This window comes from Heterocephalus glaber, unplaced genomic scaffold (genome assembly GCF_053883595.1).
Source record: "Heterocephalus glaber isolate CG9 unplaced genomic scaffold, H.glaber_assembly_v1.0 deba00001760, whole genome shotgun sequence".
Taxonomy (NCBI): Eukaryota; Metazoa; Chordata; class Mammalia; order Rodentia; family Bathyergidae; genus Heterocephalus; species Heterocephalus glaber.
The window spans coordinates 901885-929422 of record NW_028258457.1 but is presented as its reverse complement, the minus strand read 5'-3'; the positions used below and the strand labels follow the sequence as shown (position 1 = coordinate 929422).

General features: G+C 45.8%; 1 protein-coding gene across 8 annotated transcripts in view; it reads left to right on the top strand.

The window, feature by feature from the left end:
- Positions 1 to 27538, top strand: part of Cacna1a (calcium voltage-gated channel subunit alpha1 A) — a 306123-nt gene that overhangs the window by 57885 nt on the left and 220700 nt on the right. For all 8 annotated transcript variants that reach the window (XR_015447494.1, XM_004872432.3, XM_004872431.3 and 5 more), the window contains exon 3: positions 22878 to 23171. Coding sequence is in view for 7 of the 8 variants with exons in the window: in XM_004872432.3 (XP_004872489.2) it covers positions 22878 to 23171 (294 nt within the window). In the remaining variant the exon portion in view is untranslated. The remainder of the gene's footprint in view (positions 1 to 22877; positions 23172 to 27538) is intronic.

Here is a 27538-nt window from a genome sequence, read left to right as displayed (position 1 = left end):
TTAGTGAGATTGGCCTATAGTTCTCTTTTTCAGTTGGGTCTTTCTCTGCTTTGGGGATCAAGGTGATGCTTGCTTCCAGGAATGAATTTGGGAGTATTGCTTCCCTTTCCATTTCATTGAAAAGTTTAAACAGTAGTGGCAGCAGTTCCTCTCTAAATGTCTTGTAGAATTCAGCAGTGAAGCCATCAGGGCCCGGGCTTTTCTTAGCTGATAAGTTTTTAATTACATTTTCAATTTCATTTGTTGATATTGGGTTGTTCAGAATTTTTAGGTCTTCTCCATTCAACTTTGGTAATTCATTTGTATCTAGGAATCTGTCCATTTCTTCTGTGTTGTCCATCTTATTGGCGTATAGGTTCTGGAAGTAGGTATTGATGATCCTCTGGATTTCTGCTGGGTCTGTTGTAATTTCCCCCTTTTCATTCCTAATTGCATGGATTTGGGCCTTTTCTTTCCTTTTTCTGACAAGGTTGGCTAAAGGTTTGTCGATTTTGTTGATTCTTTGGAAGAACCAACTCTTGGCTTCATTGATTTTTTTGTATCGTTCTCTTAGTCTCCATTGCATTGATTTCTCCTCTGATCTTTATAATTTCCTCCCTTGTGTGAGCTTTGGAGTTGTCCTGCTCTTCTTTTTCTAGAAGCTTGAGGTTCAGCATCAGGTTGTTTAATTGGCCTCGTTCTGTTTTCCTAATATGCGTATTCACTGCTATGAATTTCCCTCGTAAGACTGCTTTCATTGTGTCCCATAGATTCTGATATGTTGTATTGTCATTGTCATTTAATTGAAGGAACTGTCTGATTTCTTCTTTAATTTCCTCTGTGACCCATTGGTTATTCAGAAGTGTGTTCAATTTCCACATGTTTATGAAATTTTTTGAGTTTCTTTTGCTATGGATCTCCAATTTCATGGCACTATGGTCTGATAATATACAGGGGATAACTTCAATTCCTTTGCACTTACTTAAACATGTTCTATGTGTGAGTATGTGGTCTATTTTGGAGAATGACCTATGTGCAGCTGAGAAGAATGTGCATTCTGATTTTGTGGGGTGGAAGACTCTGTAAACATCTGTTAAGTTCATTTGTTCAAGAGTTTGATTGAGTTCTAGTATTTCATTACTTATTTTTAGTCTAGTTGATCTATCTATTTGTGACAGTGGGGTGTTGAGGTCCCCCACTACAATTGTATTAGTGCATATATGACTTTTCATGTCTGTTAGTATTTGTTTTATATAGTTGGGTGCACTAGTGTTTGGTGCATAGATATTTATGATTGTCATCTCTTCCTCTTGGATTCTTCCCTTTACAAGGATGTAGTGTCCTTCTTCATCTCTCTTAATCAGTGTTGGTTTGAAATCTACTTGATCTGCCAAGAGGATAGCTACTCCTGATTTTTTTCAGGTTCCTGTCGCATGCAGTATTGTTTTCCACCCTTTAATTTTCAGTCTATGAGTTTCCTTTTGAATTAAGTGTGTTTCTTGTATGCAGCATATTGTTGGATTTTGCTTCTTGACCCATTCTGCCAGTCTATTTCTTTTGATTGGTGAATTGAGACCATTAACGTTGATGGTTATAACTGAAATGTATTGACTTGTCATTGCCATGACTTTTTCTTTTTGTTGGGTTCTCCCCCTTTACATTTAATTTCTTGTCATGCCAGATGGGTTCATTCTGCTTTGCTTCCTGGGGTTGTGATCCTCAATGTCTGTTCCTAGGATATTGTGTAAAATTCTTTGGAGTGCTGGTTTGGTATTCACAAAGTTCCTAAGGTGCTCTTTGTCATGAAAGTATCTTATTTCTCCATCCATTTTGAAAGATAGTTTTGCAGGGTACATCAATCTGGGTTGGAGGCTGTTTTCTTTTAGGGCTTGGAATATGTCACTCCAAGGTCTTCTTGCCTTGATGGTTTGTGTTGAGAAGTCTGCTTTGATTCTGATGGGCTTTCCTTTGTATGTGATTTGTTTCTTTTCTCTGACTGCTTGGAGAACTTTGTTCTTCTGTTGTGTTTCTGGAATCTTAACAATTATATGCCTATGTGTAGATTTTTTTTTGATCAAGTCTATTTGGAGTCCTATATGCCTCACTTATCTGTATGTCAAGCTCTTTTCCCCTGCTTGGGAAGTTTTCTGCCATTATTTCTGTGAAGAGATTTTTTATGTCATCTGCACTCTCTCCTGTTTCTTCATTGAGCCCAATCAGTCTTATGTTATTCTTTTTTGCATCATCTAGCAGCTGCTGGATTGATTTCTCATGTTCCCTTATAATTTTGAAGCAATTTTTCTTTTCCTGGTCACTAATTGCAATCTTATCTTCTATATCTGAAATTCTGTCCTCACATTGACTCATTCTGCTGTGTAGACTTTCAAGGGAGTTTTTCATGTCCTGGAAATCTATTTGCATCTGTTTTATGGATTCCATTTGTTTCTTATGTTGGGATTCCATCATGTTCCTCAGCTCCTCTCTAGATTTATTAATCATGTCTTGCACTAGGGGCACAATTTCTCCTGTTTTCTGAGAAATTATTTCTGATTTCATTTTTTCCAGATCCCCTTTTGTTGCCAGTTCAGTGGGTCCAGGTGGTTGAGTATCAGAGTGTTCCATCTCATTTCCCTTTGGGGTTGCTGTAGGTGATCTGGAAGTCTGGTTTTGAGACTTATTTACGTGTTTTCTCATTTCGACTGGGGCAGGGGGCTGTTAGCGCCTGCACAGATTACCTCCTCTGAGCTGGGTGAGGTGGGACAGGGGCCAGGAGCAGCGGTAGGGATGGTGACCCAAAAGCCCTTTCCTGTGGGCTGGGAGCAGCAGGAGGGATGGTGGCCAGGAAACCCCTTCCTCTGGACCAGGAGCAGTGGGATGGTGGCTCAGAAGCCCCTCCCTCTGGGCTGGGAGCTGTGGGAAGGATGGTGGCCCAGAAGCCCCTTCCTCTGGGCAAGGAGCAGCGGGACAGAAGGTGGCCCAAAAGCCCTTTCCTCTGGGCTGGGAGCAGTGGGAGGGGTGGTGACCAGGAAGCCCCTTCCTCTGGACCAGGAGCAGTGGGACGACAGCTCAGAAGCCCCTACCTCTGGGCCGGGAACAGTGGGACTCAGTACCTTGGTCTGGTGGTCTGGTGTCCTCTGCGTCTTTGTAGTGTGGAATCAGGTGGCTGCCTGTCTGCAGCGGGGTGATTCGGTGTCTTCTGCACAACTCAGGACCTCGGTAGGGCATGCACAGACCTGCCTGTCTGCAGCAGGCTGATTTGGTGTGTGTTCCACACGACTGGGGACCTCAGTAGGGTGTGGGCAGACCTGCCTGTCTGCAGCGAGGTGATTCAGTGTCTTCCGCGCGACTCAGGACCCAAACTCCTTTTTGAAGAAGGACAGGAAGGAAAAGAGAGAAAGGGTGGAAGGAAGGAAAGAAAAGAAGGAAGGACAGAAGGAATGAAGGAAAGGAAGGAAGAATGAAGAGAGGAAGGATGGAAAGAAGGATGGAAGAAAGGAAGGAATTTATGCCCTGTGCCTAAGGTTTTGCAGTAGCTACACAATCTGTATAACTCCATTGTCTTAGTTTGGGCTTTTTCTAAAAGCAGAGGTGTAAGTAAGAATTTGATTGTTGAAAGGGAGATCCTGGAACACACAGACAGAGATTTTTTTTTAAAAAGGCATATCAGTAACAAGCCAAGAGGCAAGTTACTATCAGCTACTGGGATGCAGTACTAGTGCTGTTACAGTATCTGTTACAGTATCCAGAGAGCCAGGGGTATTTATCCACCACCTCCATAGCAACCCCAGGACTCCCTAGCAACCTTAGACCACCAACTTGTTTGGGGTTTTTCTTGAGACAGCGTCTCACTATGTAGTTCAGGCTGGTCTTGAACTTTCTACATTGTGCAGGACAGGCTCAAACTCACTGTGATCCTCCTGTCTCAGCCTCCTGAGTGCTGGGATTACAGGCATGTGCCACCACACCCATCTGGACCACCAACTTGTGATTGATGGGGTTCCCTAGCAACCCTGGTCCTTAGCAGGCTGAGGTGTTAGGGAACATTCATTCCCTCATATCCAAGCTGAGTGGACACTGCGGGCCAGAGAAAGCCCCCTAGGGGTCAGCAGTGGAAATCAAGAGGAGCCTGCAGGGTCTGCCACACCTGTGACACATCATTCTGTAGGTGTGCCACCACAAACCGTATTAGTTAAGGTTCTCTAGAGGAACAGAATTGGTATAAAGTAGAGGTGTAATTATATAAAGGGATTTATAAGGCAGGCTTACAGGATCAGAGAGGGAAGAGTCCCAGGGGCCATCTTCAGGATCAGAGGCAGAAGAATCCAAAATGGCTGCCTGCGTGTGGGAGAGCGAGAGGATCTAGCAGCAGTTAAAGGTTGAAGGCCCAGCACTCATTGTAGAGTACAGGTGTGAGTCTATGTTGGATGTCTGAAGAGTCTGTGCAGGACAGCTGAAGGAACCTGAGACCAATGTCCAAAGCCAAAGGCAAGACTGGAACTCTTCCCAAAAGGGAGGCATTTCCTTCTTCTTTCCCTTTTCATTCCAGCCAGCCTGCAAGCCTATTGGTTGGTGCCACCCACATCTGGGTGGGTCTTTCTTCCACAAATACTGGCCTGCCTGTCAATCAACCCACAAAGGCACCTAGAATTTTGCTACTCTGCTAAGTGGTTCTACCTCCAGTCAAACTGACATAGTGCAATGAACCATCACACATGCCCTGGTGAACTTTAAGTCCATTAACTTTGTCACAGTCTGGCTGCTATTTGTTACGTGAGATGATTGAACTGTTGTCTCAGTGATCGAAAAGGTGGCTCTGAAAGGGCATGACAGCTGTGTGCATATATTTACATGTAACCTTGCAAACCCTTGTGTCCCATTAGCGCTGTCACCAAGCCTCCTTCCCCTGCCACATTCTCTGTTGCTGCTCCCCTTCCACATCCTTTTTAGTCACTGGACAAAATAGAAGAAAATAAAATGAGTAAGTGTACATTTTCTGGGGGACAATGCCACTCAGATTCTAACGAGACTTCAGGATCACTTGTCCTCTACCACTGACTTTGGCCCCAAGTTCCATTCCCAGTACCAAAAACAAAACAAAACACAATGGCAGTCATTTCCTGATCAGCTGGCCTTGCCATGCCTGAGGAACAACAAGGTCTCCATTTTAAAATAATAAAGATCCAATGGGACATGGCTGCCCCGTCATTGCTGCAGCCTCCCAGATACATAACCTCTTTCTCCCCTTGGGTTAGTCACTTTCTTGTTGCTGAGACACGACACCCAACACCCACAATTTAAAGGAGGAGATGTTGGTTTTGGCTTGTGATTTTAGACATTTCAATCCTTCGATGGCAGGCTCCAAACAGGAAACAGCAAGGTTTTGGTGGAGGGAAGCTGCTCATGTCATGGCAGCCAGGAAGCAAAAAGAGAAGAGTGAAACCGGGGTGGGAGATAGATCCTTCTAGGTCAGGCCCTAGTGACCAGACCCCACCTCCTAACAGCAAGTTGGCTGCAGCACCCATAGTCCAGTCCTCTTCCAAAAGCCCTGCCTATGAGTGCACGAGGCTCCGGGGGACATCTGGATATAAACCGTAACACTTGAAAGCCACGAGTGTCTTCGCTGGTCCTCAAATGCACCTGGCTCCATCCACACAGGTCTCCGTCCTTGCTGTTTCCTCTGCTTACAGTCCTCCTTCCCAAGATAACCTACAGGTTAGTTCCTGTGCTTCTCCAAGTCTGTTCAAATGTCACCTTCTCAGAGACCCTTTTCCAAAATAGCCCCTCTCTTCTCCTTTCTGACCCCTTAGCTACTCCATTTTTCTTCTTAAAACTATTTCTATTGACCTCTGATAAATCTACCCAAGTTTATCATTTATTTTTTTCTGGTTTTTTCTGCCCATAAATGTGAGTTTCTTAAGAATGGGTGATTATTTGTTCTATTCACAGCTATGTCCTGAAAGCCCAGGACAGGACCTGGTAAGTAATAGATGCTTAACACACATCTGTGAATAGACGAACAAAGGACCTGATAATTTTGGTCAAGTGTTCCAGGCAAAGTAATGTACTTGATTCTGCCATCCCTGAGTTTATTTCCAGGTGAGAGAAAACTTGTTATTTGGCAAGTTGTGAAATGCTACTCCGTTCTTACTCAAGGAGAACCAAGACCAGAGTTTGTAAAAGCAGATGTAGTTCAGTTGATTAAATTTCCCTTGCTAACTTCTCAAGATACACATGAATATATAAGTCAGCATTTAATCAAGCTCCTGACTTACCAGCAGGGCTTGATGCTGCATATAATTTATAACTGCTTGAGAATATAGTAGCTTGAGTACTTTTATTTCCATAATTAAGTGCAAGCATCTTATTGCAATGTGAATCAAGAATATCTCAAATACTTTGCAGGGAATGGAAAAAAAAACTTTTTGCCTTTTGGAAAAAATACGAAAGAAGAGATAATAGAATCATAACCTATCATCTTCCTAACATCCATCTTCAATAATTATCCACTCATGGTCCTCCTCGTGTTGCTCTGTCCTCTTCATGTTGCTTTAACATGACCCTAATTTGAAAATTTAAAGCAAACTTTTGATTTGCTTTAATGTAACCTTGGGGGTATGTTAGAGCAAGTGCCAGGCATCACACAGTGTCATCTGTAAATATTGGAATGTGTACTTCTAAAAGCTAAGGACCCTGGAGCTGCTGTGGAGAAGGTTAGGCGGCTCCTAAAGAAAGGAAATTAAACAGATAGCTAAAGTGTGGTCCACCACTTCCTCTTCTGGGGGTGTTAACTCCAAAGAGATGAGAGCAGAGACTGGAATCAACTTGTACAGAAGTATTTGCCACAGACAAAAAATGGAAGCATCAAGTGCCCATCAAGGGAAGAACAGATAAAAGAATCTCATGCAACCTAGAATAAAACTCTGACATACACTATGATGTGAGTGAACCATGAGGACATGATGCTAATGTCTTGCATTAGCCACTCCCAAGGTGTTTTCTTTTCTTTTTTAAATTATCTTTTTTTTTTGTTTTTTGTACCGGGGATTGAACTTGGGACCTTGCACTTGCAAGGCAGGCGCTGGAACCACTGAGCTAAATCCCCAGCCCCACCTCCCAAGGTGTTGTCTACAGGGCAGTCACTTCCTGTGGCTGCTATTAACTTACTCAAACTAGGTAGTTTACAGTGGCAGACATTTGCCCACTCGTGGTTCTGGAGGTCAGAAGTTCCACCTATGTGTGGGCAGGGTGGCACCCCTGCAGGGGCTCTTGGGAGAACCCATTCCACTTTCCTTGCCTCACTCCAGTGCTGTCCGGCTCACTGTCTTCCTGGCTGGTCGCTGTGTCCCTTTGGGCTCTGCCTCTGTTCTGTCTGGACTTCTCCTCTGGTCTTTTCTTTTCTGCCTCGTTTAAGGAAGTAAGATCATCTTTTGGATTGTGCTGGATGAGCTCATCTCAAGATCTTTACCCTGATTGTATTTGCAAAGACATTTTTTCCCAAAGACAGTCACACCCCCAAGTTCTGGAAATCAGCATATGCCTGTGTCTTTTGGGGCCACCATTTAACCCCCCACTGCTCCCATCACTGTCTCCACAGCCAAGGCCACACTCCTCATGTGCAAATCTATGTTTCCCTCTTCCATTCCTCTCCAGAAATGATTTCTTCTCTCTCCACCCAGTTTTCATTCCCTTCTTCCTAAAGAGGTAGCTGTGATGCTTGGAGTGTGGACTTTAGAGCCCGGCTTCCTAAATTCAAATTCCAGCCTTTCTCACTAGTTCTGTGAGCATAGGAGAGTTCTTTAATCTCTCCATGCCTTGTTTGTAAAATGCAGATAACAATAGTAACCATCTCATTAAACCACGGTGACAAAAAACAAGTTAATATCTGTATAGCACTTAGAAAAATCAACTAAAAAAATTAATAACATTATTATAGTAGTATAATAAAATGTTTAATTAAGTTGTCAATAGCTTGACAAAAAAACATGCTTTACCATCCTCGGTTTTGCCTAGGTTTAAAAAAGTACCATTTTCCCTTGACACTTCTTCCAGGAAGCCTTCTTGACTCTGTGACCTCCACTCACCTCCCTCTTGCAGCTTCTGTGTAATGTGGAACAGTTTACTACTTAGTGACATAAGCATGGAGGTATCATATTAGTGAAGAGGCCCCACAAAAGTGTTCCCAGGGCTGAGGATGTGGCTCAGTATTAGAGCACTCCTCACATAGGCAAGGCCCTGGTTCAATCCCCTGTGTCCCCCCAAAATTGTTGCTCCCATAGCAAAAAGCCTTTCAAGTAGGGCTCGGCACCTACTAGTTGCTCAATTGCTAGCTTGCTGAGTGGATACCCGGGTGAAGACACTGGCATCCGAATCATAGCCTTAGTTATTTTGAGAATGCACTTTATCAGTCAGTTTTCTATTACTGTAACAAAATCCCCAAGACTGAGCATGTTCATCAGCTTCAGTGATGGCAACAAAATGCTCGAGTTAAGAGAAAAGTTTTGGGGGTCCATGGTTTTGGAAATTCTACCCTGTGATCAAGTTGCTCCATTATTTGGGTGCCTGGTAAGGCAGCACGTCATGGGAGGGTCTCACAGCAGACAAAACCACTTCATCTCAGGCCCAGGAAGAGAAGAGGGGCAGAGGAAGAGCATGGAGCCCCACAGTGCCCTTCAAGGACACACCCCAAAGACCTAGGAATCCCCCCAAGGCTCCACCTCCCAAATAGTGCCCCATGGGGGCCAAACCTGGAACAGAGGGGCCTCTGAGGACAACTTCATGAGGAAAAGAGGTATTGAGGTCACAGTCCTGCAGGTTAGGGTGACATCATCCATCCTGAGGACCTGGAGACATCACAAGGAAAGACGGGAGGGCAGCACAAGCAGAGGAGCGGACTTGCTCCTCTACAACCACTCTCTTGTGAGAACTGGCCAGGGCTCCCATGCAGATTACCTTCCTTTCTTTCACATGCAGTGACCCCGGTGACCTTCCACTAGACTCTCCCTCCTAAGGATCTCACCGTCTTTCAGTGTGGTCACTGTGAAGACCAAGGCCCCAGCACTTTGGGCCTTTGGGGGAGAAGCTCAGACTCTATCCCAACCCTAGCAGATGTCCATGGAAAGTGTACTGGAACCGTGAATGGTATGGTGTGGGTTATGCTGCAGACACTCTCATCTACTCAAAATGTCCTCACAAGTCAAAGGGAACCTCTGCTCTGTGCTACTTCTGCTGTGGTCTCACAGAGCCCTGGCCATCTGCAGCCGTGGCACTTCCTGTGCAGAAAGGAAGTGTGCTCTACAAAGAAGGAGCACTTGGTGCCCAGCAGAACCCTCTAGAAATGTCCTTTACCTGTGCTAGCCAGGGAGGCAGCTACTAGACAGCTACTAGAGATCAAAAATGCAGCCCCAATCAGACTATCCTTTTCTTACCTGTCCTCACTCCTCTTGCTTGATGGTTACTCTGTAAGGCAGGTAAGGCGAGGATAGACTGATTGGGGCTGGTAGTTTTGATTGCTAGTTTTCAAGGCTGGTTATTTTCTGGGTAGGTCTTATTTTGGGGAAAACAAGGTATTACCAGCTTCGTGTGGCTGGTGGCTACATCTCAGACACTGTGTTAGAGATGTGCACTGGTAATGAACTTCTCTGGTCTGGGAATGGCATCCTTCCTTTCCTTCTGAGAGCTTTTTGGCCAGCACTAATCACATGCCCTGGCAAACCAGGGGACAAGGAAATACTGCCTTGCCCCCAAAACTGTGCAGGCAGAACTAGAAAAATTTGGTGAAAGGCTCTAATATTTGTCTCAGAGTGTAAGTCTTTATGGGGTCCAGAAAAGAGACAGATTGTCTTTTCTTATTTTAGAAATGCTGTAGTTCAGATCTTTTTTTTTGGTACCGGGGCTCAAACTCGGGACCTTGCGTTTGCAAGGCAGGTGCCAGAACCACTGAGCTAAATCCCCAGCCCCTATGGTTCAGATCTTGAATGTAAGCATCAAAACGTTTGCTTCCTAATGCTATTTTTCAAAAATAGCCACATGTTTCCTATTTTGCATCCTCTTTGTCAACTTTGCTACTTCCCTATAAAGGAGTGGAACCTATATTCTTTTTTCCCCCCAGTTTTTGTTTTGTTATTAGTACATGTCTCTAATACATAATGATTATATCTGGGAGTTGGAACATGTGCATAACACATCTCATATAAGAGAAATTATTTCATATTTAAACTTGGGTGTCTGATTTATTTTGCTTAGCATTATGATCTCAAGATGCACCTATTTTCCTACAAATGACTCAAGTTTATCCTTCTTTATGGCAGAGTAGTACTCCATTGTGTATAATTACCACATTTTCTTTATCCATTCATTTATTGATGGACATATAGGCCACTTCTAAGAGTTAGCTGTTGTGAATTGTGCTGCTATAAATACAGGTATGCATCCATCCCTATGGTATGATGTTTTTAACTCTTTCAGAAAGCTATCTAGAAGGAGAATAGCTGGGTCAAATGGAATTTCTAGTTTCAGTTTTTTGAGGAATCTCTATACTGATTTCCACAGTGGTTGTCCTAGTTTACAGTCTTACCAACAATTTAGATGGGTTCCTTTTTCCCCATAGCCTTGCCAACATTTGTTATTATTTGATTTCTTGATGACAGCCATTCTTTCTGGGGTAAGATAGATTCTTCGTGTGGTTTAAATGTGCATTTCTCTAATGGCAGAGATGATGAAGATTTTTTCATGTATTTATTGGTCATTTATATTGTTTATTCATTTCAGTTGCCCATTTTTTTCATTAAGTTTATTGGTACATTTTAGTTACACAATAGGATGACATTCATCATTGGGAATTTGTATCTTTACATGATATATCTTGGTTCTTATTTTTTTCCCCATTTCCCTGCCCTCCCTTCAAACCCTTCCACCCCTCCCTATTTACAAAGACTTTGTTTACATTTTTTCCTTTTGTCATATTTTTTTCTTTCCCTTCTTTCCTTTCCTCTACTCCTCCTGCTTCCTCTTCCCCTTTATACCTTTTCTTCCTGTTTCACATTACCTATTATGCATTTTGATTCTTATTTACACGTTCAGTTTCTCACACCAGAGAAACTATTCGGTATTTACACGTGTGTCCTATTTATTTCACTTAAGAGTGTGGCCTCAATGTGTATTCATTTAGCTATAAATGACTCTAGTTTCTCATTCTTTATGGCTGAGTAGTACTCCATTTTATTTTTTAAAAACCACATCTTGGGCCGGGGATCCCGGTACCAAATAAATACATAAATACCACATCTCCTTTATCCAGTCTCCAGTTGATGATTTGCCCATTTTTTAATTGGGTCGTTTATTGGGGGGGGTCTAATTTTTTGAATTCTTTATGTTGAAATTTCTATTTTACTTGGAACCTTGGTGAGTCTTTGAGATTGATCTCACAAAGTAGGAAAGAATTTATGCTTTCTGACTCTAAGGTGAGGTCATAAAAAGGATGTGGCTTCTTTCTGGCTTTCTCCCTTGAGGCATGAGGCTTTGAAGTCCTGAGCTGATATAAGAGAAGTTCAGCTCCTCTGAAGTTGCCCTGTGGAGACCCTATGTGGAGAGGCCATATGGAAGTAGAGACAGATTTTCAAGAAACCCCAGTTGTTTGAATCTTTCCAGCCTTGGTGCCAGCCTTGTGTGTTGGGAAACCTTTGCCATAAGTTTGGTTCCTAATACTATCTGATTGCACTTGTGTGACAGACTCCAATTGAGAACTACCTAGCTGAGACCAATTGACTCCCAAACCCACAAAATGTAATTATAAATTCATGTTGCTATTTTATGTCACTAGGTTTGGACTTTTTTTCTCCCCAGCAACAGATAACTAGAAAACCTGTCATATATCCTTTCTAAGAAAGTTACTGGGGGATATGCTCCATTACAACAAAGGAGTAAACCAAGAAAGAGGGAGACATGGGATGCTAGAATAAAAGGACCCAACAAGGAGAGGCAAAAGGGATTAATTTGGTTATGGTAAAGAGAGAGTCCAGGATGAATTCTGTGTGTCAGAGAGAAGGCAACTAGTTCAACCAAGAAGGTTCTGGGTAAATGACATAGATAGAGTAGCTGCTAAAGATGTTAGGGTCAAATTAGTGATAGGTTTTTAGTAAACTAAGAAAAAATTAAAATCAAGACAATACCCCTAGAGGAGACTAGAATTTTCAAATGGAAGAAAATGTGATTATAGTTTATTCACAGTATCACTATAAATAGCTTTTGCTTGTGCATGATACCATAAGCACAGAATCTTTCTGGCTTTGTGATAGAACAGTATTGGGCAGATGTGGGTGTTGGAGGGTAGCAGTGGGGCTGGATGGAGGAAAGAGAAAGGCTCCACCCTATAGTAGAAGTTAATAATTATTGCCTGTTAAGTGGTTTGGCACCTAGACAGGTAGTACTTTCTTGCTGCTTCTATTGTAACTCTGTCTGGTATTGCTGCAGGATATTTCCTACTGCTACTTAAATGCTTACAGGTGTGCATTTTGCTTCTCCAAATTAATTATAGGCTCTTGGATGGTGAATGCATGTCCATCTCTTCTGCAATGCATAACCTAGTATGTTACATGCAGTATATAATCAGCTTGAGAATTGGGTGGAATAAAATAATAATGTTGAAAAAAATAATGCCTAACATTGGAAAATTTAAAATTGTCTAAAAGAAGTAAATTAATTAGCAACCTGGTAGTAAATAGTAAAATAATGAGCTAAAACGGGTGGCAGTGGGTGGCTCTTAGGAGGAGAGTATAAAGAGGAGGAAGAGAAGGCCCTGTTTAGGGTGATGTATCTTGGGACCAGTTTTAGTTTAGTTTCCTGTGGCATTCCCTTTCTGACTCCGTTTTTCTCTCTAACACTTAGCACCTTCTGACATAGTTTACATATGCATTTTCCTTCTTTATTCTATGCATTCTCTGCCTCCAACTCCATAACCACAGGGATTTTACCTGCCTTGATCTGTGTTTAAAAAACTACCTGGTACATAGCAGGTACTCAGCAAAATGAAGGAAGGACTGAGTCAACCTTGTGTATATATCACTTTTTATTCCCATATGTTCAACTTTTTATTTGGTTGAAATTTCAGACTTACCAAAAAGTTGTACAAATAGCACAAAGAATTCCTGTATATCCTTTGTCCAAGTTCCTCTGTGTTAACATTTTACCACTTGTGCTTACTCTTTCTCTCCCTCCCTCCCTTCTTCTCTGTCTCTCCCCTTGAACCACTGAGAGTTGTTTATACGTGTATTGACCATTTAGCCCTGTACGCTGCATGGTGTTTATTAAACAGGGCATTCTCTTGCACAGTGTCTTAGTCATTTTTCTGTTGCTGGGACAAAATACCTAACATATTCAACTCAAAAGAAAAGGACTTGTCACTTCCTTCAGTCACCCACTTGTCTCTGGAGTTACTGTTTTAACAGCTACTGTTGATGATTTTCAGGCCGGGGATGTGGCTCAGGAGTAGAGCACTTGCCTCATATGTGGGAGGCCCTAGGTTTGATCCCCAGCATCAGGGGAAAAGAATTTTTTAAAAAATGTCCACCAGGAGCTACATTGTCCCTACGTTTACATCCTCAAATTTTCACACTTGCTTCTCAGCATCTCCTGATAGTTCTTGCATATTTTCCTTTTTATCACTTTTTTATTAGTCCCTGTTTGCAGGGCATAACGATCACATTCCTTGTGTGGCGTTGGTCCACACACATAACACATTTCAATTCCTGTTTTCATTCTCTTCCCTCCATGGCCTCCCCCGATCTCTTGGTCCCCTTCTCATTTAAGGAGATCTATCTCCCTACTTCCGGTTACCTGTGTTTCATTTTGCTCTTTATTTATATTTCAGGTTCCTTGTATAAAAGAAACCATGTGATATTTAAACTTGTGTGTCTGATTTATTTCACTTGACATTTTGGCCTCAGGTGTAAACTAGTACAATGACTATGGAAAGTAGTATGGAGATTCCTCAAAAAAACCCTGAAACTAGAAATTCCATTTGATCCAGCTATTCCCCTTCTAGGTCAATGACTTATAATTCCTAATACAAGGTAAATGCTATGCAAATAGTTGTCATACTATTTAGGAGATAATGACAAGAAAAAAGTCTCTACATGATCAATATGAATGCATTTTTTTTTTTTTGGTACTGGGAATTGAACTCAGGACTTTGCATTTGCAAGGCAGGAGCGGTGCCACTGAGCTAAATACCTGGCCCTCCCCAGCTCTTTTTTATTTTTTTTTTGAGATAAGGTCTCACAAAATCCTCAAGTTGCTTAAGCAGGGCTCAAACTTGTGGCCCTCCTGTCTCAGGCTCCCAGAGGCTGGATAACAGGTGTGTGCCACCATGCCCTGCTCTCTGAATATTTTGGGTGGGTGGTGGTTGCATCCCAGGATGTGGAATCCATGGCTATGGAGAGCCAGCAAGTGACACCTACTCCCCACCTCTCCCCCACCAAGTGTGGACAGGTCTTAGAGCCTCAATTCCAAAGATTAGAGAAGACAAGGAAACATAGTAACTTGATGGTGTAGAGTCCTGGCAGACACTGCTGGACCTGAGCTGTCTGGGTTAACGTCACCAGCGAGAGGTGACATGGGCCTTGTGCAACCTGGAGGTGAGGGAGAGGGCGTGTCAACCCCCCCTCCCGCCCCCGCAGTCCCTGGTCCCCAAACCCGAGACCCCAGTCTCATCTGAAAACAGCAGCTAAGCCCAAATCATCAGACATCTGCAGAGCACCCGGTCGTTATTCCTGAGAATTACCCCAATCACAAGAAACAGGGCTGGGAACCGTTGGAAGAGACCGAGGAGACCTGCTGGTTCAACACCGTGTAGTAGCCTGAGTTTGACCCCAAGACCAAATAGGGTGTTGATGGCAGCACCTGGGGCTCGTTTCTTAGTTTTAACAAAAATACTCAGGAGATGTGAGATGCGGAGCTTTGGGAAAGGTATGAGAATGCTCTTTGCAAGCTTTCTTTCCAGGCATCTAAAATGACTCCCAAATGAAAAGGGATGGTTAAGAAATTAGAAGTAAGCCATTAGTGAATCAATCTTAGCCAGTGTATCCACAAATTTAGTTCTCACATCTGGAAAATTAGCTATGATCCTTCCATTCTCTCTCTCTCAGCTATGATCCTTTTCTCTCTCTCTCTCTCTCTCTCTCTCTCTCTTTTCCTCTCTCCTCTCTCCTCTCTCTCGCCTCTTCCTGATACTGGGGATGGAATTCAGCCTTGTGCATGCTAGGAATATGCTCTGCCCATGAGCTATATCTCCAGCCCCAAACCATGGTGATTTAAAAAATCTCCCCAGGCATAGTGATGCACGCCTGTAATTCCAGCACTCAGGAGGCCGAGGCAGGAGGATCACCATGAGTTTGAGGCTAGCCTGGGCCACATATTGAGATTCTGTCTCAAAAAAATCCAAACCAAACCAAGCCAAAACGAAAAAAACCAAACAAAACTCTGTTCACCACCAGTTCCTAACTATGCATCACATGCCAGGCACTGCTAAGGGTTTACCTTCATGGCTTGCTTCACCCACTAGGGCAAGATGTCTTCTCTTCATTTTACATGGAGAAGCTGAAATTCAGAGAGGTGAGGGGTAGCACTGCTCACCAGGACAGCACAGCTAGGATGGGCTAGAGTAGTTAAGGTCTGAACCGTGGTCTGTGTCCAGAGTTAGCCTTGGCTTGTTTAGTCTTGGAAGTTTGCAGGCCACATGTTGCCTTGTCCTTATGCCTGGGGTGACAGCCACATTTTATTTTTCTGGGATAGGGGTCTTAATATGTTGCTTAGGGTGGCCTTGAATTCCTGGGCTCAAACAATCCTCCTGCCTCAGCCACCCAAGTAGCTGGGACTACAGGTGCCCAACTGCACATTCTGTTTCTGAATTCACTCTTGGGTGCTTCCATTATGACAGATGCACTATCAGATTTGGCTTTGCATTTTTATCCTCCACCTCCCAAAGATCTTGGTACTCATTCCTCACGGATATCCAGCCCAGCAGACAGAGACCAAGTGCTTCTGGCTCATCCTTCCTTGCAACCCAACATGCCTAGATTTGCTGGTAATTGTTTTAAAAGTCAAATGAATGCAATTTGCAGTTATGTATTTGTGGCATTTATTTCAAAGATGCTAGTTGTGTTCAATTGAATAACATCCCCAAAGCCAGTGTGGTAATGCTGCTGCTGATTGGTAAATTAAGCCCTTAGCTGGCAGATATATTAAAGATTAGGGCCAATGGCTGGTGCTGGTTTCTGGCCACCTGCCGCGGAGCTGCTTCTGTCTGCAATGCTAATAGGAGCCTAAATCTGTCTACTTGGTCAACATTGGTAACTTGGCTGAGTGGGGAGGTCACCCTTGCAGATTTCTGGATTTTTTTGCTCATTTATTCCTATTTCCTAGGTGTTAGGTGAATTTCCAGCATTAGAGATTCATACTTTTGTCTAAAAGAGTTGTTTATTCTTGGTAAAGTGAACCCATGAGGATAACATACTTTAAGCCCAACACACTTTGGGGAGTGAGTCCAGTTCTTTCGGGAAAAGAGGTATTGAGCACTTGGAGAATCATAGGATTTGAGAAGATTCTAAAGAAGGGGAGGGGAACCCTGACATAGTCAGGCAAACTTAGGGATCACTCCTTTTTATTTTTTAATTTTAAGACAGGGGCTTGTTAAGTTGTTATGTTGCCCAGGCTGCCCTGGAACTTGAGATCCTCCTGCCTCGGCCTCCCAGAGCGCTGGGATGACAGGTGCGTGCCATCACGCCTGGCAGGAATCACAATTTTTTCGACATCTCTCAGGCTGATATGCAGCCAGCTTGTCTGCTAATGGGGCTTGGGATGGAGGGCCCTGGAGGCCTGCTCTTTTTATCCTCTGGTTTAGAGAGTGGTCTGAATTTGTTGTAGAGATGTTGTGGTCAAAAGCAAATTCTTACAAATTGCTGTGATCAGTGGCACTGCGTGGGCCCCACGCTTAGCAACATTACAACACTTTTTAAATTGAGATGCAAACCAAAATTACAGACGTCAGTTGCACATAGCTCAATGAAAATTTACAAAATGATTTATAAAATTCGCAAAGGGAATGTACTCCTGCCCCTACTGCCCAAACCGATGAGGCCAAAAGGGCCCCCGCCACCTCTCCTCTGCCCTCAAGGGGGCTCCACTTTGACTTCAAAAGGCACAGCTTCCTTTTGACCAGTTTTGAACTTAAACATTTTTTAGTAGCACACATTTGCAATACACATTAAATACACTGGCCATGGGGAAATGGAACACATAGTACATATAGCATCTTGATTCTTTTCACTTCCCTCTCCCTGCCCCACCTTCCACTTACCATCTCCAGAGTCTCTCTGTTTCCTCTTATCTGTCTTTTATTTTTCTCTTTAAATTATTTATACTTTGGGTTTCTCATATAAGAGAAACCACGTGATATTTAAACTTGTGTGTCTGATTTATTTCACTTAACATGGTCTCAGGTGCATCCACTTTCCTACAAATGACTCAAATTTATCCTTCTTTATGGCAGAGTAGTACTCCATTGTATGTAAATACCACATTCTCTTTATCCATTCATCTGTTCATGGACATATAGGCCACTTCTAAGATTTAACTACTATGAACTGTGCTGCTATAAACATTAGTATGCATGGATCACTATAATATGATGCCTTTAACTCTTTCAGGAAGATACCTAGAAGGGGAATAACTGGGTCAAATGGAATTTCTAGCTTTTGTTTTTTGAGAAATGTCCATACTAATCTCCACAGTGGTTGTACCAGTTTACATTCACTCTATTTTTTGTTATTTTTGTCTACTCTATTCACTCTATATAAGAGGAATCACGCACCATGTTGTATCCTGGGTCTGGCTTCTCAGGTTCAGCCTGGTGTCCGTGAGAGGTGCACAGGCTCTGATGTACAGCCACATACCACCACTGTCCCTGTCACCCCCCAGGGTGCCCTCACCCATCCTGTGTGTGGGACATTTCGCTGTTCAGCCAGTACGAATAGTGCTATGCATTCCAGGGCAGGATTTCCTGGGGACACATTTCCTCATTCCTTCTGGATCAGCACCCAGGAAGGGTACAGAATATTCAAGTGTTTAGCATTGATAGAAACTGATGAACTGAAGCCAGGTGCAGTGATGCTTGGCTGTCATCCCAGCACTCTGGGAGGCTGAAGCAGGGGGAGCATGAGTTTGAACCCAGCCTGGACAACTTAGTGAGACCTTGTCTGAAAATTAAAAAATACAAAGGGCTATTTAATAAATAATAGATAGCCAATTTAATAAATGGTGTTGGAAAAACTGGATTTCAACCTGCCAAAGATTAAAACTAGACCCATGCCTATCACCATGCATTAAATTAAGATCTAAGTGGATTAAAGATTTAAATATTAGGACAGAAACACTAAATTCGCTGGAAGATAAGTTAGGTAAAACTCTTGAAGACATTGGTATAGGAAAAGACCATGAACAAAACCTCAGTGGCACAGGAACTTGCACAAAGAGTCAACAACTGGGATCTTATTAAAAAGCTTCTGCACTGCAAGAGAACCCACCAACAGAGCTAAGAGACAGCCTACAATGTGGGAAAAAAATTTCAGCAACTGTACCTTAGACAAAGGACTACTGTCTAGAATATATAAAGAACTGAAAAAAATCAGAGCCCCCCCCCAATTCAAAGACCCAATTCAAAAATGTCCATCTGAAATGAACAGACATTTCTCAGACAAAGAAGTAAAAGCAGGAAATAAATATATGAAAAAATGTTCAACATCACTGGTTATTTGAGAGATGCAGATGAAAACAACACTGAGATTCCACCTCACCCCAGAAAAATGGCTGCTATTAAGAAATCAACCAATAACAAATGCTGGCGGGGGTGTGGGGAGAAAGGAACCCTTCTCCATTCCTGGTGGGAGTGCAGACTGGTGCAACCACTGTGGGAATCTGTATGGAGATACCTCAAAGAACTAGGACTAGAGGCCCCATTTGACCCAGCTATTCCCCTGCTGGGGATCTTCACAAAAGAATTAAAAGAATCATACCACAGTGATATATGTGCACCCATGTTTATAGTTGGAGAGTTCGTAATAGCAAAAGCTTGGAAACAGCCCAAGTGCCCATCAGCTGGAAACTGGATAAAGAAGATGTGGGTTTTTTTTTTTTTAATAAAATGGAGCCATAAAGAATGAGAAACTAGAGGCATTTATAGCTAAATGGATGCATATTGAGGCCATCCTCTTAAGTGAAATAAATAGGACACATATGTGTAAATACCGAATAGTTTCTCTAGTGTGAGAGTTAAGGATACACACAGATGAAATGGCCTAATAACATATTTCTCGGATTGTGTGTCCATCATGTGTTATATGAATTAGGGAGAAGTTTGGCTTATGTGGAGTCTGCTAACTAACTGGAGGTTTTTTTCCAGACCACTATTTGTTCAATGTTGATTTGGGGGATCTTTCTGAAACAAATCACATCCTCTGGTGTCTTGTTGGTGCTTGAGATGCTTTTATAAGTTATATGGAAAAATGTTTAAGTGCTTTTCAGTTTTGTTTTGGTTGAGTTATACTGTATTTGAATATTATTGTAGTTTTTTTCCCCTTACATTGTTCTTCTTTGAATGGTTTTAATTTTTTGTATGTGTGTGTTTGATAATAAAGTTTGTTTTTTTTTCAAAAGGCTGGGGATATAGCTTAGTGCAAAGGGCCTGGGTTCCATCCCCAGAGTGGTAGGGGGAAGAAAGAAAAGGAAAAGAATCTTCTGGGCACTGCCCATGTGATCAGACCCAGCCATCTTTGGGGCAGATGTACAATAACAAAGTCACAAGTTCACCTTTTGCACTGAGTGGTCTCACGAGTGGCTCTGCAGTCGCACACTCAATTGGTTCCTGTTTCATGGTCACTGTCAGTCATGTGCAAAACAATACCAAGTACTGAAAACCTTTGCCCTTGGTGACTGTCCTGGCCTCCCTCCTTCCCTGAATCCTACACACCCACCTCACAGCTCCAACCACTCTGGGTTCAATGGTTTTGTCTGTATCTTGGCAAGTTAGAAGGTCTTTTTTTCAATTTTTTCCTTTTGGTACTGAAGATTGAACCCAGAGCCTTCACATTGGACTACATCCCCAACCCTTTTTATTTTTTATTTTGAGACAGGGTCTCACTGAGTTGTTAAATTCCCCAGGCTGAGCTGGAACTTGTAATCCACCTGCCTCAGCCTCCCAAGTGCTAGTATGACAGATGTACACCACCAGTCCCAGTTTGATAAGTTAGAATATCTTACAGTTGCTGTAGCTAAACTGCAATGTGCAGAATGGGGAATTTATATATAAAGATATCTTCCCAGGATGGTCCAAATGAATTCAAATGCCTTCATCCTCTTCTTCTTTGACCAATCTCCCTGTCCTGCCTTCCAGTCTATACGTGCTTTGTGAAAATTTAGTTATTCAGGACAGAGTTTGACATTTCTTAAACCTGAAGGCATAAATTCCGTATGGATCCAGAAATTCCACACCTAGGGCTTCTCTTACAGGCCTGCATGCTAATATGTATAGAGAATGTTTGAGGTGATAATGTTCAGTAGACTCAACTATAAACAACACAGGTGTCCATTAACAGGATAATGGATAACACACTGGTTGGAGCTTTCTGTGGAATATTATACAGCACAGAAAACAAACCATCAACAGCTACATGTGACAACAGGTGAGCCTAAAAGACATAATTGTGAACCAAAGAAACAAGACACTGCGGAACATGTCCTACCTAAGTCCATTTTTTACAAAAGTCAAAAAGAAGTAAAAGCAAACAGTATTGTTTAGGAATGAGTAACAGAGTAGTAAAGCTGCAAAGGAACACCATTCAGTCAGGGGGTGGGGACTCCTGGGGGAGAGGCGGGCACATGAGTGGGGTGGGCAGGCTTCTGGGGGCTAACGCGGTTCCCTTCCAGCTGTTTCCTAATTTGTTCCTTTATGTTTAATGCAATTTTTTTCCTTTCAGTGTAGTAAATTGCTCAATAGGAAAAAGCAAGATGGGAAATGCTTGTAGGGTTCTGGAGCTCACCCCACACCACACAGCACGGAGCACCTGGACACTCCGGGACCAGCCTCCCAAGTGCTAGTATGACAGATGTACACCACCACTCCCAGTTTGATAAGTTAGAATACCTTACAGTTGCTGTAGCTAAACTGCAATGTGCGGAATGGGGAATTTATATATAAAGATATCTTCCCAGAGTGATCTGAACTGCCGGGAGTTCAGATCGGACCCCACTGGGGTCTCAAAGATGGGATAAACCTTTCCTTCCAGCTTCCAGAGCCGTGGAACTTGCAACTTTCACAGAAGTAACCTCCAACCATGCTCCTATCTTCCAAAAAACTGTCTTTTGCTAAACAGACCAAAATGTGCTTAGCGATGCGCACACTGCACCTCTCTAGGCGCGAATCCCCTTTCCTTTAAGTTTTTCTCTCTTCCCTCTTTCACGCCAGGCTGCGGACCACCGTCAAAGAGCCAGCGGGGAACCAGGTTTGCTCGGGGGGGGGGGGTGCAGGAAACGGCCCCGACTCCCCCAGCCTGGCGACCTCCGCCGTCCGTGTCCCTGGCGCCCGCGGGCCCGGAGCCCCCTCGCGATTGGCCGCGGCCGTCACGTGCGTGCTGGGTGGGTCCTTCTGCCTCCAACTCGGAGCCGCGCTGGCCAGCGGTGTGGACCTTTGCGCCCATTTTTTCCCCTTTCCTTCCTCTTCTCGCACCTCTCCATCCACACCAGTCTTATTTTAGCAAAACAGGAGGAGGAGGAGGAGGGGGAGGAGGAGGAGGAGGGGGAGGAGGAGGAGGGGGAGGAGGAGGAGGAGAGGGAGGAGGAGGAAGAGGAGGAGGAAGAGGAGGAGGAGGAGAGGAAAGAGGAGGCGGCGGCATCTGGGGGTGGGGGTGCCAGGCGCTGCAGCACCCGAGCAGCTCCGGAGCGCGCATCCCCCTCCTTCCCCGCCGCACCCCCCCCCCCAGCCTTGGGAATTTTCAGGATTTCATTGCTGCAATTGAACTCCAAGACGAGGCGCCGCCGAGCGCCGCGCAGCGAGCACGCACCCACTTCCCAGCGGAAGAAGCAGCTGCTGGTGATTCAGGAAGAAAAAAAAAATTTTTGAAACCGGGACCCTGCATTTGGAAGCCTCCCCGTGTGCCCTGGGGAGCGCGCCCTGCCTCTTCTCCTCCCCATTTCGCTTCCCTTCCTCTCCTTTTACTGAGGGGACGGTGGCTACAGATCTCAGTATTTTACAGGTCTAGGAAAGTCAAGCCAAAATCAAGGAGGGAATTTCTTTTCTTTCTCTCTTCTTCTTCTTCTTTTCCCTTGATACTCAGCTCTCCGGCAAAGACCTGCTTGGTTTTGTTTTTGGGTTTTTTAAAAAGATTTTTTATTTTTAAATGGGCTAAGCGCACTGTTTTTGCAAGATGCCAGCCTGACCTGGACCCCGGAGGAATTTGAGGCTCCCACTGCGCCCCGGGAGGAGGAGGAGGCGGAGGAGCAGCAGCAGGAGGAGGAGGAGGAGGAAGCGGAGGAGGGGCGGCGAGGCCTCTTTTGCACACCAGTTCGCGTTGCACGGGGGGTGTGCGCGGGGCTCTTTTTTTTTAATAACTGATTTTTTTCTTCCTGGTCGAGTGGGCGGCGGGATCGCCCCTCGCCCCGCCCCGCGCCCCGCGCCGCCCCCGCGCGATGCCCCGCGCCGCGATGCCCGGCCCGGCCGGGGCCGCCGCCGCCTGAGCGCCGACCCCGGGCCGATGGGCTGGGCCGAGGGGCGGCTCTGCAGTCGCAGCTCCAGCCGCCGGGGCGTCCTCCTGCGCAGCCCGCCGCAGCGTGACCGGGGCCCGTGCTCTCCGCAGGATGGCCCGCTTCGGAGACGAGATGCCGGCGCGCTACGGGGGCGGAGGCCCGGGCGCTGCCGCCGGGGTGGTCGCGGGAGCCGGCGGCGGGCGCGGAGCCGGGGGTCCCCGGCCGGGCGCGCAACCCGGGGCGCAGAGGGTGTACAAGCAGTCGATGGCGCAGAGGGCGCGCACCATGGCCCTGTACAACCCCATCCCCGTCCGCCAGAACTGCCTCACGGTCAACCGCTCCCTGTTCCTCTTCAGCGAGGACAACGTGGTGAGGAAATACGCCAAAAAGATCACCGAATGGCCATATCCTTTCTGCCCGCGCTCCGGCGCCGGCCGAGGGACTCGGGGGCTCATGGGAGCCGGAGAGGGCGCGGGCCAGCCGGGCTGGCATCCGTGCGCCCGGGCCGGACCATAGCCCAGGAGGCCAAGGAGTGGGCTGGGGGCCCGGGGCGGGAGCGCGGAGACCTGGAACACCGTTCCAGGGCGAGGTCTGGGCCCCGGGTGGGACAGGGGTTGCCCTGGGTGCCTTAGAGCCCGCTCGCGAGGGTCTGAGTTCTCTGGGGTGAGCGTGGACCGCTCTAGGGCCTGGGCACTTCTGGCCCCAGGGCAGGGAGCCCTGGGGGCCCTGGCCAGCTTTCTTGGGCCACCCTCACGGGATCCATGGCTGGCCCCGGAGCCAGACCAGGTTCTCCATCCCTGCCTTCTCCAAAGTGGGGGCCGCATGCTCAGGACAGGGCCAAGAGCCCAGGAGGACCACTGTGTGGCCTTCCCAGGGAGAGAAGCCGGCCAGGCAGAGTGCAGACCTGGGTGACCCGACCTGGAGAGGCCCAGTCTGGCTGGGGGTGCTTATTCCCTGTCTTTTCAGCCAGGGATACACCGTCCTCGACATTTGGGGTGCCAAGAAACAGATCCATTTGCCTTATCTGGGAGCCAATGGCCTAGGAAAACCTAATCTGGTCGATTTCAGTAAGTAAGACTGAAGAGCAAGAGAGAATGAGATGCTTTCTTAGGGGTTCATGTCCGGCCTTGGGTTGAGTTCAGCTTCTCCCACCTTGGGGAGCCGGAAAGGGACACCGGAGAATCAGTATCCATGTGGACATCTTCTGCAGGTAAAAGTCTTGCTTATTTATTTATTTATAAATAAATCAGAGATCTAGAAGAGGAAGGGGAAGAGGAAATCCTTCTCTATTGAGTTGCTACCTAAATGCAGTCCCCATGTTCCTTTAATCAGTGCCTGCTTCCCAGGAAGCTGGAAGAGCCTCTGCACCTCGCAGATGTAGGCAGCAAGGGTGGGTGATCAGTTGGGCTCTCTGGAAGTTATCTAAGCCTGACCCAGATTCCAAGTAGGGGGACACACCCTGCTCCCCAAGCTGACTGGTCACCAGGCCATGCCTGAAGGTGCTGCTTTTCGGCTTGATTTCAACCAGCTGCCTTCAGTGTAGAAATGAACAGGCTGGACAGGTCCTTGTGGCTAGTGCCGGGTCACCTGTCCCCTTTTTTGTATGGTTTTGACTCCCACTGTCCACAGGGCTGAACCCTTCTTGGTGTTGTGGTCAGTATTTCAGGAGTGGTGATTAATGGCTGAATTTACTTCTGGGAGGATTTGAGATTGTTGGCTTCCGGGTGCTGAGATTGTAGCTGGGGGCATTTGCTCTTGGCGTGTGTATGGTCTACTTTGAGGGTGTGAGAAGCAAGATTCAGCACAAGCCCTTGTTTTAGGGTGAGGTGTACCCTTAACCACACTGTCAGAGTGCCTAAAACAGGAGCCAGGTCTTTAGCTCCTTAATTCCAGCCTCAGAAGAGGCTGTCCCTGGAGGGTAGAATCCTCCTCCGCCCTCTGGCAGGCCTGGCAAGTGCAAGGGGAGGGTGCAGGAGGGGCTGCAAGGGGCATCTGTCTACGCCAGAGGCTCCAGGGCCTTCCAGGCAAGAGTCCCTGGACTGACAGGTTTCTGAGTTGAAAATGGCTTTTCTATCCACTCTCCAAAGCCTGGGCTGAGTCTTCTAACAGGAAAGGAAGGAAGTGGGAGCCTTCTGTGTGTCCTGAGCTCACCCCCGGTGAGCTGAAGCCCTGCAGATCCAAGTGCTGGTGGGGTGGGGGGGCGCGGTGCCTGCTCCCCAGGAGGACGTGGGGAGATGCAGGTGAACTGGCAGCCTGGCTGATCTCTGGCTAGCTTGCCGGAGGCTCTCTTGCTCTTGGTAGCTTTGTGATGAGTAGTGATTTTTTTTTTCCTCTGCAGAGTTTTTGCTCTCTGTTTGGCCTGAGGTAACAAACACATTATCCAGCCCCACTCTGCAACGGAGAGCTCCCCACCCCATTCCCAATCTGTCACCCAGCCAGGTCACCCAGCCAAGCCTTGAGCTTTCTCTGGGAGGGATGGAGGGAGGAGAGACAGGGATCTGGGGCGGCCGGAGGAAGAAGATGAACTGGAATGCTAAGGAGTCAGGATACCAAGGCAGAACATGGACTTTTAATCTGAAAACTGTGGGCATTTCTAAACATATATTTAAATACTGATTCTGAACTTTTAGAGCAGAGTCTAAAATATGTACAGGAAGCACACAAGTTGGGCCCAGCTTCTTAAAGGGGGCACACGCAGCCATGGTGTGGCCCCCAAGCCCAGGGACAGAATAGGAACAGGAACCCCAGAAACCTCCCTTCCCCAGCATAGTCGCTTCCTGGACAAGGGGATGGGGTTCCATCCGCATATAAATGGAATGACACCATATGCTCTTTCATGTCTGGCTTCTTGTGAGAGGCGTCCACATTGCCGTAAACACGTCTCCTTTTTGTGTATTCTTCTTCTTCTTATTATTTTGCAGTAGTGGGAATTGAACTCAGGAACTTTACACTGAGCTCCGTCCCCACCCATTTTAAATTTTTTTTTTTTTTTTTTTTTTTAGTACCAGGGATTGAACTCAGGACCTTGCATTTGTGAGGCAGGTGGCGGAACCACTGAGCTAAATCCTCAGCCCAGCCCTTTTAAAATTTTTAAACATTGAGACAGGGTCTTGCCAAGTTCCTAAATTGCCCAGGCAGGGCTTGAGCTTGGGATCCTCCAGCCTCAGCCTCCCGGAGTGCTGGGTCGACAGGCATGTGCCACCTTATCCAGCTTGTGTAGCATTTTCTTGTGTGACTCCACCATAGTCTACATGTCCATTCTACCGTTGAGGGCCATGTGAGTGGTTTCCCTTGTGCTGCTGGAGACATTCTTGGACACATCTTCTGTTAATTCCCCCCACTCCTTCATTTCTCTTGGATTGTCCCTAGGTATGACATTGCTTCTGCCACCTTCTGATGCCATGTAGTCAGACATGTGCGTAGAAATGGGGCTCGCTGGGGGTGCCAGCGGTGCAGGAGGAGTGAATGAACTCCTCTGTCTTCTCGCAGATCCGTGGACTCCGTGGACTCATTGTGACTTCCGAGTGACAGTTCCTGGGCATCGAATACTTTGGAAAACTGAAGTGCAAGCCTTTGTCCTTCAGGCTCATGTTGTTTTCTCTTTCCTTGGAGGGTGTCAGGCAGCAGTGCTCGGCCACCACAGCTTGTTCTATTGCCATGCATTGCACGTCTGGCTTTGACATGGCCAAGTCAGGGTTGGTGGTTGTCGGAGAGCTCCTATCTGTCCTGTAGGTGCAGGGCCTCCTGCTGTACTATCCTGGGCCAGTGCCACCTCCCGACCCCTCATGCCGGGGATGTCCCTTGGCACCATGTAGAATGCCCACCATCTCGAATCTGCGTGTGGCCATACTGGGTCTCCTGAGTCTCACCCAGGGCCCTGTCTTTTCACGCAGTGACTGGAACCCAACAGGAACCCCAGACTCACGTTGACATCAGGTAGCCCGTAGACACCGGTAAATTGGTGCACCTTCAATTCTATTATTTTGTAAAGGAAGGGTATGTAAAGGGAATATGCTGCATGGGAGACAGGGAGCCCTGGGGGATGTGAGAACACACTGTCAGACTCTCAGTCTATCCTGAAGAGTAGAATGTTCCAGAAGACACGATCGTACCTGATAGGGTGATCCAGATCGCTGGATCCTTCTACTAGATCAGGCTGGCTGGTATTTGCAGAACATAAAAATTCTGGGAAGTAAGACAGGATAGTTTTTATGTTGGCAGTGTTTTCGATACAAGTATGATCCCTCATTGACAATTCAAAAATCTAAGAAAACTCTGGAAATCAAAAAATGAAGGCCAGCTATGGAGGTGCACACCTACCATCCCAGCACTTGGAAGGCTGAGGCAGGAGGATCGCTGGGAGTTTGAGGCCAGCCTGGGCCACATAGTTCAAAACCAGCCTGAACGACATGAAAAAAAAAAAAAATTGGAAGTAAAACCTAATTGGAACTGAGTTTATATGAGTCTTTTTTTTTTTTTTTTTTGTGGTGCTGGGGATGGAATCCAGGGCCTTGTGTATGCTGAGCTACACCCCTACCATTTTGGATTTTATTTTGAGTTATCGTCTCCTCAGATTGTCGGAGCTGGCCTTGAACTTTCGATTCCTCCTGAGTGGCTGGAATTACAGGCGTGTACTGCTGTGCCTAGCTGGACTAGCGATCTGCAGCTAGTTCTCTCTTGTGATTGCAGGCAGCAGCAAGGCAGCAGCCACCAGGATTATGGCAATGCTCCATCCACACTGTGTGTGGTGGGGCTGAGCTGGGTGGCAGTT